General features: G+C 38.2%; 2 protein-coding genes across 2 annotated transcripts in view; one reads left to right on the plus strand and one right to left on the minus strand.

The window, feature by feature from the left end:
- LOC128891712 (protein obstructor-E-like) overlaps window positions 1-12,947 on the minus strand; it is a 106,901-nt gene extending 93,954 nt beyond the window's left edge. The window contains exon 1 of the mRNA XM_054151442.1: window positions 12,829-12,947. Coding sequence (XP_054007417.1) covers window positions 12,829-12,853 — 25 coding nt within the window. The 5' untranslated portion in view covers window positions 12,854-12,947. The remainder of the gene's footprint in view (window positions 1-12,828) is intronic.
- LOC128891708 (uncharacterized) lies at window positions 4,657-8,618 on the plus strand. Its single transcript, XM_054151434.1, has 2 exons — window positions 4,657-5,055; window positions 7,506-8,618. Exons 1-2 carry the CDS (start codon window positions 4,696-4,698, stop codon window positions 7,971-7,973), a joined length of 828 nt encoding a protein of 275 aa, XP_054007409.1. The 5' UTR covers window positions 4,657-4,695; the 3' UTR covers window positions 7,974-8,618.
- Window positions 12,948-13,831: the final 884 nt, after the last annotated feature.

A 13,831-nucleotide genomic window follows, 5' to 3' on the forward strand; every position in this document is an offset into this window, starting at 1 on the left:
GAGTTGCATACATGGACTACTATTATATGAACTGCTTGTCCACGGACAGATTCATATAAATGGAGTTTTACTGAATACATACTTTCGAAAAATAAAAATAAAATAATTGGTCTTTTGCAAGTGACACCTCAGAAAGACCCCTTGAATGCCCATAAAATAATCAAACATTGCATTGTTGGAGTAGTCCCAGCTCTAGCTTGGGCCGATCGAAGAGACATCCGCGTTATCGCGATTTGCCAATCGTTTGACACGACGGGGACTCCTTTTTACACGGAGAAACGCCGACGGACACGGGAGTCGAAAACTGGGGGACACTTAAGAGTCGCGACGCGCAAAGTTAAGTCGGTGAAAACCGTTTGAATGCCTCGCGGAATAAAACACCCGGATTCTCGCGAAAGGGAAAAGACGTGCCAGGCAGACAGACTGACAGACGAACTGACGGACTCACGAACGGAACATGAATATCTGGGGTGATTTCGAAATCGTTGCAGGAACTTTCTTCGAACGATTCACTATACCAGAGATTCTCAAATGGGAACCATATGGACCCTAATGCCGCGACGTCGTGTTTCTTTAGGGCTACTGTTAAAAGATGCATAGGAACGGGCAACTTCTCAAAGTAACTTTTCAATGGGCCATGACAAATGTGCTCAAGCTTACGTATTCCTTCTAAATAAAAGGTTTTCGGTTAGTCGAGAAACCACTTTTGCACCGCATTTTGCACGTCTAAGTCTGGAACAAATCAGCTCCCTCTTTACGAGTTACACTTGTTCGACCACTTTTAAACTTCTCGATCCCCAAAAACACAGTTCTACGTGATAATGCACTTCCCCCATATTGCAATGACAGTCTTCGATGAATTTCTGAACCTTTGACACCCTCCGACCAAAGGAATCGAATCACTGATCGTTGTTTCTCTTTGCTACAAACTTCTAATGGAGCGACCATGATAAATCTTTCGAGGTCGCGCTTTCCGAAATTTTAAGGCTATCATCTTTTCTCCCAAACAGAACATTATTTCTAACTGTTATTTCTAACATTTAAAAATAAAATCTAATGTTTTATGCATCACAGCCGGTAAATACACTCTCCTACATGTAATTAATCTATAATTAGGAGTAACACAATGCAATTATTTAAAAAAAAGAATATTTCACTGCTCATTGGCCAGGACTTTGTATTACATAGCATTAATGAGAGCATCGCTTATTAGAAAAACCACTCGAAAGAGTATACTGCAAGACCCACGAAAACGTAATTGAAAAATGCCATTGACAAATGGTTCAGAAACATTATTTTCATGGAAAATTATCGACGGTTCTTAGGTTGGAATTTTCGCAAATGTAACTCTTAAAATGTTCACGGAGAGATCGGAAAGAAGTAATTGAGGAGAGTAAATCAATCCAGGATCCAAAAAAATGCCCTCTGGACCTCTCTTCGGCAGTTATCCTTGAAATACTGAGAGATTCCCACGGACCAGCGGTTCTTCGCCTTTTCTGGACACTCCAGACAACTCGACCAACTCCTGACGAGGTTTGCTTGCCTTACTTTAAAAAGTCCTTTCCTCCCCACGATTCCTTTAATGTTCTTTTTCTCTCTCATTTTTCTATAGAATTTCTCACCGACACCTGTTTTAACCCTAATTATTTTTTTGATTCAATTGTAATGAAGATCAGAACGCGAACTTATAAGGTTGTTACTTTAACGTAACAAAATGGCGAGTAAATATTTCTGCTTAACCCTTTGACCTACACGTTATTTGCCGATTGCTCGGGCCATAGTAAACAAGAAGGTAAGAAGTCCGAACGATGAACCACGAGTTGAACTCGTGCTTATTGTTTATGGTCCAAATTCCTTACCACGAGTCGCACTCGTTGTAGTTGTAGGCCACGTGGTTAAACCATAATTATAAATGACCGTGCATATCATTACTGTTGTATTTAAACATTCCAAATAATAATCATTTATCTATTACTCAATATATGCACAGCAAACCTCAGCAAATAGATCTATTAAACAGATAATTTTCGAAAAAAAAATCCTTAAATGTAGCTAGGGTTTTCATGCATCTAACGTGGTATCCCCCATTAACCCTTTGCGGTCCGAATTTTCTGATTTCGGTACATTTTTGTCGAGGCTCACTCGACATAGGACCACAAAGGGTTAATCCTCCTTAGTACTAAACTCCTTAGGTTCGCGATCGAGTCGTAACTCGTTGCAGATTATCGTTTCGTATCGGTACAACAGCAGGATCTCGGTGTGCGGTCTGCTCATATCGGGCTACATCATCGCGGAGGAAACGCGAAATAGAAATGCAAACCGCGTTCCGGGAGGAGCTCCCCTGATCGGCATTCTCGTAAGCACCTTCGACGCACACGACGTCCCGACGTCCACGTCGGCAACGAAAACGTCGAAACATCGATGGAACGCGCAGTAAAGTGTCAACAACCTCGTCACCCTCTTTCACCCGCGGCAACATAACCATAGGTGCCGACTTTTACGCTTCGTCCTCCCCCCGCCAACGTATCAGCTACTTTTTGCCCAATGATAGCGAAATACGCTTAGCCACCGATCGGGGTATCGTAATGTTCCTCGAAACCCTGTAATATGTTGCGTTCTCGCATCGGGAAAGTTGACGTAAATCCATCGTCACCTTGTGCAATTTTCTACCAACGACACGTCCTAGTATTTCCAATACGCGCATTCGCAGCAACCCGATTGCTTTCTACTTTAAAGGGTAAACGCGCTTTAACCCTTTCACGAGCACGTGTACGTGGCCAGAATTATTCTGTTTACAGAGTGTCCACGCTAAAGTGTGACAAACGTATATTTCGATAACTATCGATGATACAAAAAAATTGTTTACATGTAAATTGCAGGATACAATGAACTCTATATTGTGGCGTAAACGAAATTTTGTTTATATTATTAATTTAGAAGATATGATGGTGAAGTTTCGTTTTTTAAATGGAACTATATATTTTTGGGGGGAGGGAGCGGGGGATCACGCGATAATGCTTTTCAAGACAAATTCATTGAACCTTAATATACCTTAATGTAATTTACCGGATTTTTATTAATTTTCAAGATAGAACGTTTCGAAATTTACTGATTTTCAGCGAAAAAGTCTCGTTTTGAGTGACAAGTCTATTGTTGCAGAGTTTAACTCTGCCTGTTGAAACCGATAGCAAGGGTATATGCTCGGAACAGCAGGTCCGAACAGTAAGAAACATGGAAAGTATTGTCCATCACGGTCTACGTTTCAGAATGCGGTAAACTTAAACCAAACGTGACACCGAGTGGTATCGTTGTTCGAACATGGTTAATTGTCAACAATACGCATCTTTAAAATTTTATGTAGGAAATTACGAATAGTTGACTTTTTTTATGAATATCCTTTAAAATTCAAATAATTTGAACATATTGGGGTGTGGAGAAGTTTTCTTTACACATCGCTGATTCAATCGTAATATGATAATAATATTTGCATATAAAAATTTGATTTGAAGTATTTTTTCGTAGCGCGTATGGACTTTTGGAGTCTGATGGCTGAATAGCAGAGATGGGCAAAACCCTAGGCTTCGAATAAATTTGAAGTTTGCCGATGTGTTTGTCTCATTTCCTTCTTTGGAAAATGTTCAAAAGAGGAATACGAGACAAACGTATCGGCAAACTTCAGATTTATTCGAAGCCTAGTGTTTTGCCCATCTCTGCTGAATAGTGAGCGTCGTTCGTGCGAGCTTTCGGTGTTCGAGGGTTATTGTTAAGGTCGATTCAGACTATACGACACGGACCGTCACGTTCCGGCACCGACACGACAAAACATTCAAACACGCGTTTTAATGGAACTATTCACACTTAACAACCACCGACCTGAACGTTCCGTCAACGGTAATAGTGTGAATAATTCCATTAACACGTTGACTGCCAGTCTAATACTCCTGAAAATGTCTACTTTGATTAAGTTTTGATTCCAGACCATCGGAAACTACATAATCAAACATTTATTACGGTATGTATTTTGATAACTTCATTGAAGTTTAAGAATTTCATTCAAATTTATTTTCTTTGATGCTTAACATTCAGAATTAATTTCGTTTGTTTTTCAGCGACAAGCACTGTCACCCACATATGGGTGACGTGGCGATCAACGTGTTAAAACGTGTGTTTCAATGTTTTGTCGTGTCGGTGTCGGTACGTGTCGTAGCCGGAACGTGACGATCCGTGTCGTATAGTTTGAATCGACCTTTACGCCCATGGTTACTATTGCTCTCTCGATCCATCTTATTCGTGGCCTTTGTCACGCGGTAGCTTTTGACTCGGTCAATACCGAAAATACGTAGACTACAACATATTTCTATCATTCTATTCCACGCCTAAACGTTGCCCATCTTTCCGAGCACCGCATAACGCGCAACGAAGACAGCAGACTACGGCAGACGAATGCTCCGTTTGCGTTTAGGGTTCGTGGATTTGTGGTACGTCTGCCGAACGATGTCGCACGAATCCACCCAAGCGCCGATGTAGGGCAATGTGTGCGTTTTACGCGAGGGCGCCCGAAAACGACCGAGCGCGCTCGTTCGTGTTCGTTGATGGTTCGAGTCGATTCGGTTCGTGCAATGTGAATTCGTGGCCATTCCGTACGGCAGTCTTTACCGTTCCGAGCGTTCGTTCCGAGCACCGAATCAACTCCCCATGTGTTCCAACGCGAAGTCCCGAATGGATTGGTCCAATGAAACGACCCTCCTATTTATAGAGTTGTACAAAAAGAACACATGTTTGTGGAACCCAATGGACAAGAATTACAAACTGAGATGCGTGAAAAATAACGCGTGGAAAGACATTTGCAGTGTCGTTAAGTGTAGCCCACACGAGGCGAGGAGGAAATTAGAATCCCTGCTTGCATCCTTTAGAAGGGAACGCAACAAGGAGTTGAGGACCGGTACGTACCGCTCTTCGTGGTTCGCGTTTCGGAGCATGCAATTTTTGATGAATAAATTTCAACCGAGCTATACCGGAAAAAGTCCTCTGGAAAAAAATACTCCCACTAGCGAGGTGAGAAAATTGAGATGAAACGTTTATAAAGGGTAGAGGGGGCGATACATGTTCCAACTTGAATATCTTCGTTATTTAAAGCCCTATGAAAAACTTTGTTCAGGTAGAAATTGCATTTTTTTTAGAGGCACTTATAACGGTAAAGGATAATTCTTTGCAGTCATTATTTCATGAGATATCAATGTCGACGATGTTTTCTAAATGAAACGCTACATTTTTTAAAAATCATTTTATAGTAATCGCTCTTTAGACAATTTCAGAATGGTATGATAGCATTCCACTAGAAAAAACATTTATGATCTTACAATCCTATAACAACCCTGACAAAAATTATGTACCCCTCAAAACACTCCAACTTAACACTGGCAAGTTTTTCCACGGGACTATAAAGAACAGAGTTATTCAAGATAGAACAAGTTATTGTCCCAGCCGGAACATCGAAAATGAGGAAACCTGCGGCCTTTTCACATGTCTTATATATTTTAATTATGTACACACCTCGTTTATAAATTATACATTCCCATACGGCATTTATTTTAATTTGAAAATTCAATATTCATCGATCGCCAAGGCATTTCTCGATGCAGAAAACAAAGGAGAACGAATTAAATAATCACAATTACTTTTCAGGATACGAAATTATAAATTAACGTTGGGAGGTCATTCGTATACGATTTTTAACAAATATTTGAAAGTACGAAAAACGCTCGTTTAAAGGGGTATCCTGAATTAGAAGGTCAAAAAAAAGCGGTTTTTCGTGAATTTTTTTATGATGAAAAAAAATATGTAATTCTATCGAACTTTTTATCCTATTTTCATACATATTTGAGTAGCCTGTACAAATTTTGTTAACAAGAAATATTCAAAATGAGTCGACCGCGACGCGCATTTGTAGAGCACTTCGCAATTAAAACCTCCTATTGGCGGGAAAGATGCAGATCGTAATTTTGGTTTGACACAAAAAAAAAAACCAAAAGAAATTTTCATTTTCATTCATTTTTCTTCTATGCGAACTAAGAAAATTAATACAAAAAAAATGTTAAACAACTTTTTTATCAAGTTAAAGTGATTTTTTTCACCCAAAGAACTCGTTCTTTTTTCGAACTTGCAGTAATTCCACATTTCACCATTTTTGCGGGTTTTTCTTAGTTCGCATAGAAGAAAAACGTATAAAACTGAAAATTTCTTTTGGTTTTTTTTTGTGTCAAACCAAAATTACGACCTGCATCTTTCCGGCCGATAGGAGATTTTAATTGCGAGGTGCTCTACAAATGTGCGTCGCAGTCGACTCATTTTGAATATTTCTTGTTGACAAAATTTGTACAGGCTACTCAAATATGTATGAAAATAGGATAAAAAGTTCGATAGAATTAATTATTTTTTTCCATCCTAAAAAAATTCACGAAAAACCGCTTTTTTTAGACCTTCTAATTCAGGATAGCCCCTTAACCCAGACCAGAGGTATCCAGGTTAAACTCCTGAAAATTTGAGTTACGACAAATCGACTACCATTCATTCATTCATTCATTCATTCATTAGTTTATTTATTTAAAGTGCGTAACTTATTGTACAAAGTTATTGCAATACTGCTTACTTATTACTAGCTTATTTCCATTCTTCTTCTCATCGTCTTACATAACTCCTGCATTGTTTTAATACTGTTTCCAGTATCTCTTACTTCTCATAACACGAACTCCGAGAGATACTTCAAGCCTAAACCTCTCACTTTAGGAAAACGTTTTAATCAATTTCGTCAAATCAATGGTACATATGCGATTGACTAGACTTTTCAATGCAGAACGAAAAAAATTAATTCTGAAAATAAGGTGTTAACACTGGGTTTACGAAGATCTCTTATCAGACTTATATTACCGTAGTAATGCTATAACAAGTGAAGTCGATTTACTAAAATCAATTAGGAGGTTTAAACAAAAATGAATTTGAATATACGCTCGTCTTTTTACGTGGATAAAAGTCATCATAAATGGTTGGCGAAAAAGATAAATGGTTTCTGTAAACATAGTGTTAAAATGTTCGTCTGGATAGAATTCGTGAATTTCAATGTAGTTACAAAAATAAATACTACCACAACAAAGGTTTCATCTGACAGTGAACGTGTTAATGGTAACAATAGGAGAGCCTATTCATTTCTTTTGTATAACCAAACATTTTCTAAAATTATTATTTCTTTATATGGCTAAATCAATTTTCTGACGCGTATTTAAAAGAGAGTTCTCGAATACCTTCTTGAATATAATTTGATCTTGACAATCAATATCAAGTTGATATTATCAACAGAAAGAAAACAATAGTCTGCGTCCACCAGTCCCAGCAAAACATTACTAAACGTAGATTTACAATTGAAAAAGTCGCTTCTATCAATATCAATAAATAAAAAAAATAAAATTCATTTGCAAAAATTTAAAACCAGTACCGATTCTTTTCCACAGGACTCTCACACAGACGAAGAGGATAGTACTGTAGAATGTTCGCACATTCCGGACGAAAGGTCGAACGTAGAAGTAAAATGTGACGAAAAAGCGACTTCATCTGCTGCTTCGAATAAAATTGAGAAACGGAAGGAGTTTGCATCCCCTAGAAAATTACTGTTAAAGAGAAAAAAATTCATCCAAGATCCGCAAATGGAAAGAGCCTATAGAATAATAGAAGAAACGGTCTCGAAACGAACCGCCAGAGATGCTAGCACCATATTCGGAGAACACGTTACGATGAAACACAGGAGTTACAATCGCCATACACAAAGCGTCGTGGAGCATTTGATATCCAACATTCTTTTCGACGCTGATATGGGAAAATATAATGAGAATTCTCAATCCCGTGACGATTATACAGCGTTACCAGTCACCCCCGCTCTGTCGCCATCGTCATCTTCGACTGCGCCACGAACTTTGGTGTAGTAGTCAGCACGATATACGCTTATCTCGTCGCGAATGTTGGATACGACTTTTTATCACAAAAATGTACTTTACGTATGAAAACGAAAATATTTAAAATCAATTTAATATTTAAATTCAAGTGAAAATAATAAATGGGTTCGTTAAGACACTTCGACAAAAAGAAGAAATTTATTTAAACGAAAATCCCCAAACTCAAACGCCATCTTTCCGACACCGAGCAGCTTTGTTTTGTTTTTTTTTTTTTGTTTTTTACATGCCTACACGCAACAGCTTAAAAAGTTTCAATGTTTCGCAATCACAAAAATCCATATGTATCGTAGATAAATCGATAAAAAAAGGCATGATAAATTAAGACTCTTTGGGCCCAATAATTTAGAAAACAAAAAATCGCGAGTATAATTTATTTTTGGATCCATCAAGGCAGAAACTCTCCTAAGCCCCTCGAACACCGAAGTCGGGACATTTTTCTGACATCTGGTTTGAAGTTACATTCCTTTCGACTACCCTCGACTTACACTTTGACCAAAGGTGGCAATTCCGCATCCATTGAAAAATGTTCACAACTTTTCATAAATAATTCAATCGTGGATGGAATTGTCATGCATACAAATAACATTGCATGTGCGTCAGAAATGATTATAAACGTAATACAAAATGAAATATATATAGAAAAGGAGGAATACGAACAACTATTGTTTGCCTATACTATCCAACAATATTTTTTTTACCTTTCCACTGTATTCGGTATTTTCTTCCTAAACAATATTGCAATAATACCTTTTTGCAGAAAAAGCAGTTCTCGGGAAGAAAGTACTAAAAGAAAAGTTATTTCAAAAGCATTATAAATATAATGTTCGCGTATATAAATTTAATTTGAGACCTTGAACAAACCATGGCGTAAAATATTTATATTTACATCCTTTCCCTCCTTCGCAAGAAAACGTGAGACTGTAATCCATCCGTTGCTGTTTAAAAGCCTTGCGTAATTTACAAACGGTCCCCAAAGAGGGAGATCTCCCCGATCGCGATCTGTTAATAAGAACAGAGGCGAACGCGCATCTTTCGGATGCTGAGCGTTCATCGCAGCCAGCACACAGACTTTCACTCCTGCGGCCAGGACGAACGATGCGTCGTGCCAGATAAAAGCATGCCGGGTCGTCGGCAAAAGCCGCCTGTCCACCCCCGTTCTCTATCCTCTTGCGGCTTGTGGCAACGACTCGGCGAGCACGCTCGGCACCGCTTCGCGTATTATGCAATTCGACAGACGTTACCTCGGCTCACCAGGTTCGTAAAGAAGCTACCGGCTACCGGTGATGCGAACTACCGAACCGACGCGTCGCGTGCCGAACGCAAACGAATGCGCTTTGCCGCACGTGTTACGCGTGCTCGACGTGCATTTGAAGCTCTTTTAGCGACAAATTCGACCAAACATTGTCGCAAACACAAGCAACTTCTGAAGATATTACGTGACAAATCACGAAAACGTGGCGAATACTCGGTAAATCTGTTTAAGGGAGGAAGCCACTGTAAAATCATTGAAACTACACCATAATTTAATCCTTTGGACTCGAGAGGTGACTCTCAGTCACCATTAGGTTTCACGCAGCAAATCTACGATACCTAATGTTTCTTTAGGTTTGATTTCTTTGGAGCTCGAAGTGTCAATAAAATGATTGTCGGTGAGGTAAAGGAGACCTTGTTCTCAAATCTGGATAGCTTAGAATTCATGGCAATAGAATGCTAAGAAACATCTCGAGTTGCTGGCAGATACCAGAAGAAAAGACCTCGAGTGCAAAGGGTTAAAATTTTTAATGCGTGTAAATAATTGATTTACCATTACAACTAAAAAGAGAACTTAAACTACACTTCTTAACAATCATTAAAAAAAAAATATATGGTCCGATAATACGCCTCGAAGATGCTGGGATAGGCCGTCGTAAAGATATGGTGTGTTTTCCGCTGGTGTGGAAGATCAAAAATGTATCGATTCTCTGAACAAGAAAACAACAATCCTGAGCACTTCTTTTTACATGAGCTCATCAGGCAAATCTCGCATACTTTCAAAATATTTAGTTTCAGGTCTCAAAAAAAATTTTTGAAACCTGTTATGAAATTTCACTAGAAATCCTAAAGTTTCAGAACGTTGCCTTAAGAAACCGTGACAGTTTTTACTGAGGAGTGAGGTTTGCCTGATGAGCACATGTAGAAAGAATTACTCAGGATTTTTTTTTCTTTTTCAAAGAATCGGTTCATTTTTAATCTGTTAGACCAGCAGAAAAAAGGCCATTTCTTCACGACGGCCTATCCCGGCACCTTCGAGGCATATTATCGAACCATGTATTCTTTTTAACGATTGTTAAGAAGTGTAGTTTAAGTTCTTTTTTTAATTGTAATGGTAAATCAATTATTTACACGCATTAAAAATTTTAAAAAGTAGCTAACAAGTGGCTCGAGAAACTATAATGACATCATCATTTTACAAGAATATTTTTGGATTTTCCAAATTCTATTTCTCTGTCTCGTAACTGTCACCAATGGTTTTTTAATAAGTTCGAAGCAAGATGGAACATCGGAGTTCACGTAGCGTTCACGCAATTGATATGTCCACGATGAATATGGATCGCAGGATATTTTTGAGGACAACGTATGGAAGGCTCGTTAAGAATGCCGAGGATAACGCTTCACGTGCATTGAACTCGCCAAACTTACCTCCGTAAAGAGATCTGTGGATACGAGAGATGACAGAATAAAGACTCTAAATGATACGCAATCCTTAGTAATTTTCTAAAGCATTTAGAGAGACGATTTATTGGCAGTGAACTATCCTGTCGCTGGCCATAAATCAATCACTGGGTAGACCCGCGCGGTTACGTCAATTACGAATATGTATAATTATACTGTACGGGTCACATAATTCTCTGAACCAAGTTTGATACACCTTGGTTGGTTCCGGTGACGTGAACTGATATCGCTAGCATACAAAAGACCTGCGAGTAACGGTAACTTAAAAACACAAAGAACTTCTACATCCTTTGTCTGCCAAAACTGTCATGACGCATTTACAATAACGTCTTCGAAGTGATTTTTCAGAGCATTAATAGCGTAGCAATACTACGTTAATAATAGTAGTAACGAATAGGGGTAGAATAAATAAATAAAAGTACAATTGAACAGCACTCATATATTAAATGGTACCGTTAAATACCAGTAAAAGTAGTAAGTTTCAGCAAGTATTTTTCTCATATAAATCTTCTTCAGAAGATAAAAGTATGTACAAATCTTTATTTATAAGAATATTTGTATTAATTGAATATGATTTTTGTTGTCGATTTAAATAGTATAGTATTTAAAATTATAACAAAATTTGTATCCAATTAATTATAATTATATTAGGTTTAGAATTTATGAAGAAATTGTATATTTTATATACCTGAAATTTTCAAACGACTAGTATTTATTAATTTACGTCAAAACTGACTTCTTTAACTGAAATATTCAAAATAAAAAAAAAATTAACAAAATACTTCCAACAATATTCGTAATTTAAATGCAAAGTCCGAAATAGTTCCCTTCTGAGTTACTCATAATACCATGAATTGTTTTTGCGCAATACCTCACGGAATTTCTCACAACAGTCACGGCTCGCATTAAAAATTGAAACTATCCAAGAGTAGGTACTACAAGTCTCTCATTAGAAACCATGAGAACTCGCTGCGAATGCAAACGCTTCGATTAATCATTGAAACTATAACGCAGCTATTTTCACCCCGTTCATCGCCTGATCTGGCATTCATATCTCTAGCTATCCTTGGCTGGAAACTCGCGCGAACTTCGAGCAACGTGCTTGCGAGTATGTCTAAGCAAACCTTCGATGTGAAATTTTTACCGCAAGAAAGGTTGATCCAATTGACAACGAACAAAGAGAAATTAACATCACGGAAACTGGCCTTTACTTGAAAATATCATTTCGATGCTAAAGTAATCGATTATGGAGTAATTGTATCTTTGGTTGTTTAAACAGAATGCTACCTTCTAACGTTATGCACAAGTTAATAGCAGCCTGCATTAATTAATATATATTAATTAATTATTAATATAATTTAATATACAGAACTATACATCGGATTAGAAAAAGTGAACAAAATTCGGCTCATCGCCGTATTGCACCATCGAACGGAATATTTGCTCCCCCTGAAATTTTGTCTATCATACAAAATAAACGATATGCTCAAGTGATCAAGGTAAGTGAAATGCCCTGTATATGAAACAAGTTTTCAAGTTTAAAGTACTACCTGTACTTTTAGAAAGTAGTGATAAAATAAGTATATTAATATTTAAATAAATAATAAAATACATTCAACGTACACGTTTATACATATAAATACACGTACATATAACGTGTACTATACATATAAATATTATGCAACATAAATAAAATTACGAAATCAGATTTTAAAGCACCACTAAATAAAATGGTTTCTGGAAAAATGTCCAAGTTCTATGACAATTTTAAACACCTTCTACACAAGATTATCGCAACTGTGCTTAAGGAGCGATTCAGAAATGTTCTTTTCTTCTCTTTTTAATCGAAGCACCCCTTAAGAGGCGCCCTGATGCGGTGCGTCGTGCCTTTCACGCACCGTCGGCCCTGCCTATAAATACGCGCGCGCAACTTCCACAGGGATTCAGGGCAAGGTGACAGAAAAGGTTTCAGGAGGACGACCGGTTGTCCTGCTCGAATCGGTTGGTATTAAGGAGACCTACGAGCCGAATATTAATCACCAAGAGGCGCGGCACCTGCATCCTTGGGACGTTGCGGCACGTAACACTGACTACTACGTCAGTGCACTCTTACCGTTATCCGGAAGGTGATTGTGCATTAGCCATCCGGTACAATACTTCCTTTTTCATCATCCAGCCACACGTATTCGGGTGTCCTCGGTATACCTCGCCTCCTAAAAAAGAAGAATTCGTCATCGGATCTCATCGATGTCTGCTACTTTAGAACCCCAAGCGAACTACTTCCCGAATTTTTTACTCGAATACTTTTGGCGATAGAATTTTAAAATAATATCTCCACTCTTCTATTCTATTTTCGAGATAATTAATATCAATCTGTTGGTCCAAAGGAAGAATATTAAATTAAAAGTAGCAACCAAGGAATTTTAAATTGAAAAACCTGAAAACTAATCAGAAAATTAACCCCAAACGAACTACTTTCTAAATCTTTTACTCGAATGCTTTTGGTGATAGAATTTTAAAAATAATATTCTCCCCCCCCCCCCACCACCACCACCACCACCACCACCACCACCACCACCACCACCACCACTCTGAAAAGGAAGGATGGAATCCAGGACGACATAATTTTATAATTAAGTACTTGTGCTATGATATGAGAAAGAAAAAGAAAGAAAATTTCATAAATCTGAATTTTAAGACGTTTTCTTTTGTAAGTTGTTGTTATTTAAGATGTTGAACACTAAATTAAACTTGCTTTTTTTGGAGGAACCTAGAAGTAAATTATGGCAAGCACAACTCCGTTTGGAGACTCTTTTTCATGCGCTCATTCGCCTATATTACAATAATCGCGCGCAGCGGTAGCTTCCGATGGAAAAGATCCTAATCGTGGCTACGCCTGCGGTTCTGCGGATCGACTAGGGTCATGAAAGCGGATGGAAATCAAAACTCGCAAGGCGCTTATGAACTCGTTAATTAATTCGCGTCCGCGCTGGAGAATGGAGTTTCACGTTCGTGCATAGCAATCACGAGGTGAAATAACACTATTGTAGCTCATCGTCCGTTAAGATAATTGCTTGGCTGGATATCGATAGCTAGCGAGGTGATCATGAAGGCGA

This window comes from Hylaeus anthracinus, unplaced genomic scaffold (assembly GCF_026225885.1).
Source record: "Hylaeus anthracinus isolate JK02 unplaced genomic scaffold, UHH_iyHylAnth1.0_haploid 12002, whole genome shotgun sequence".
Taxonomy (NCBI): domain Eukaryota; kingdom Metazoa; phylum Arthropoda; class Insecta; order Hymenoptera; family Colletidae; genus Hylaeus; species Hylaeus anthracinus.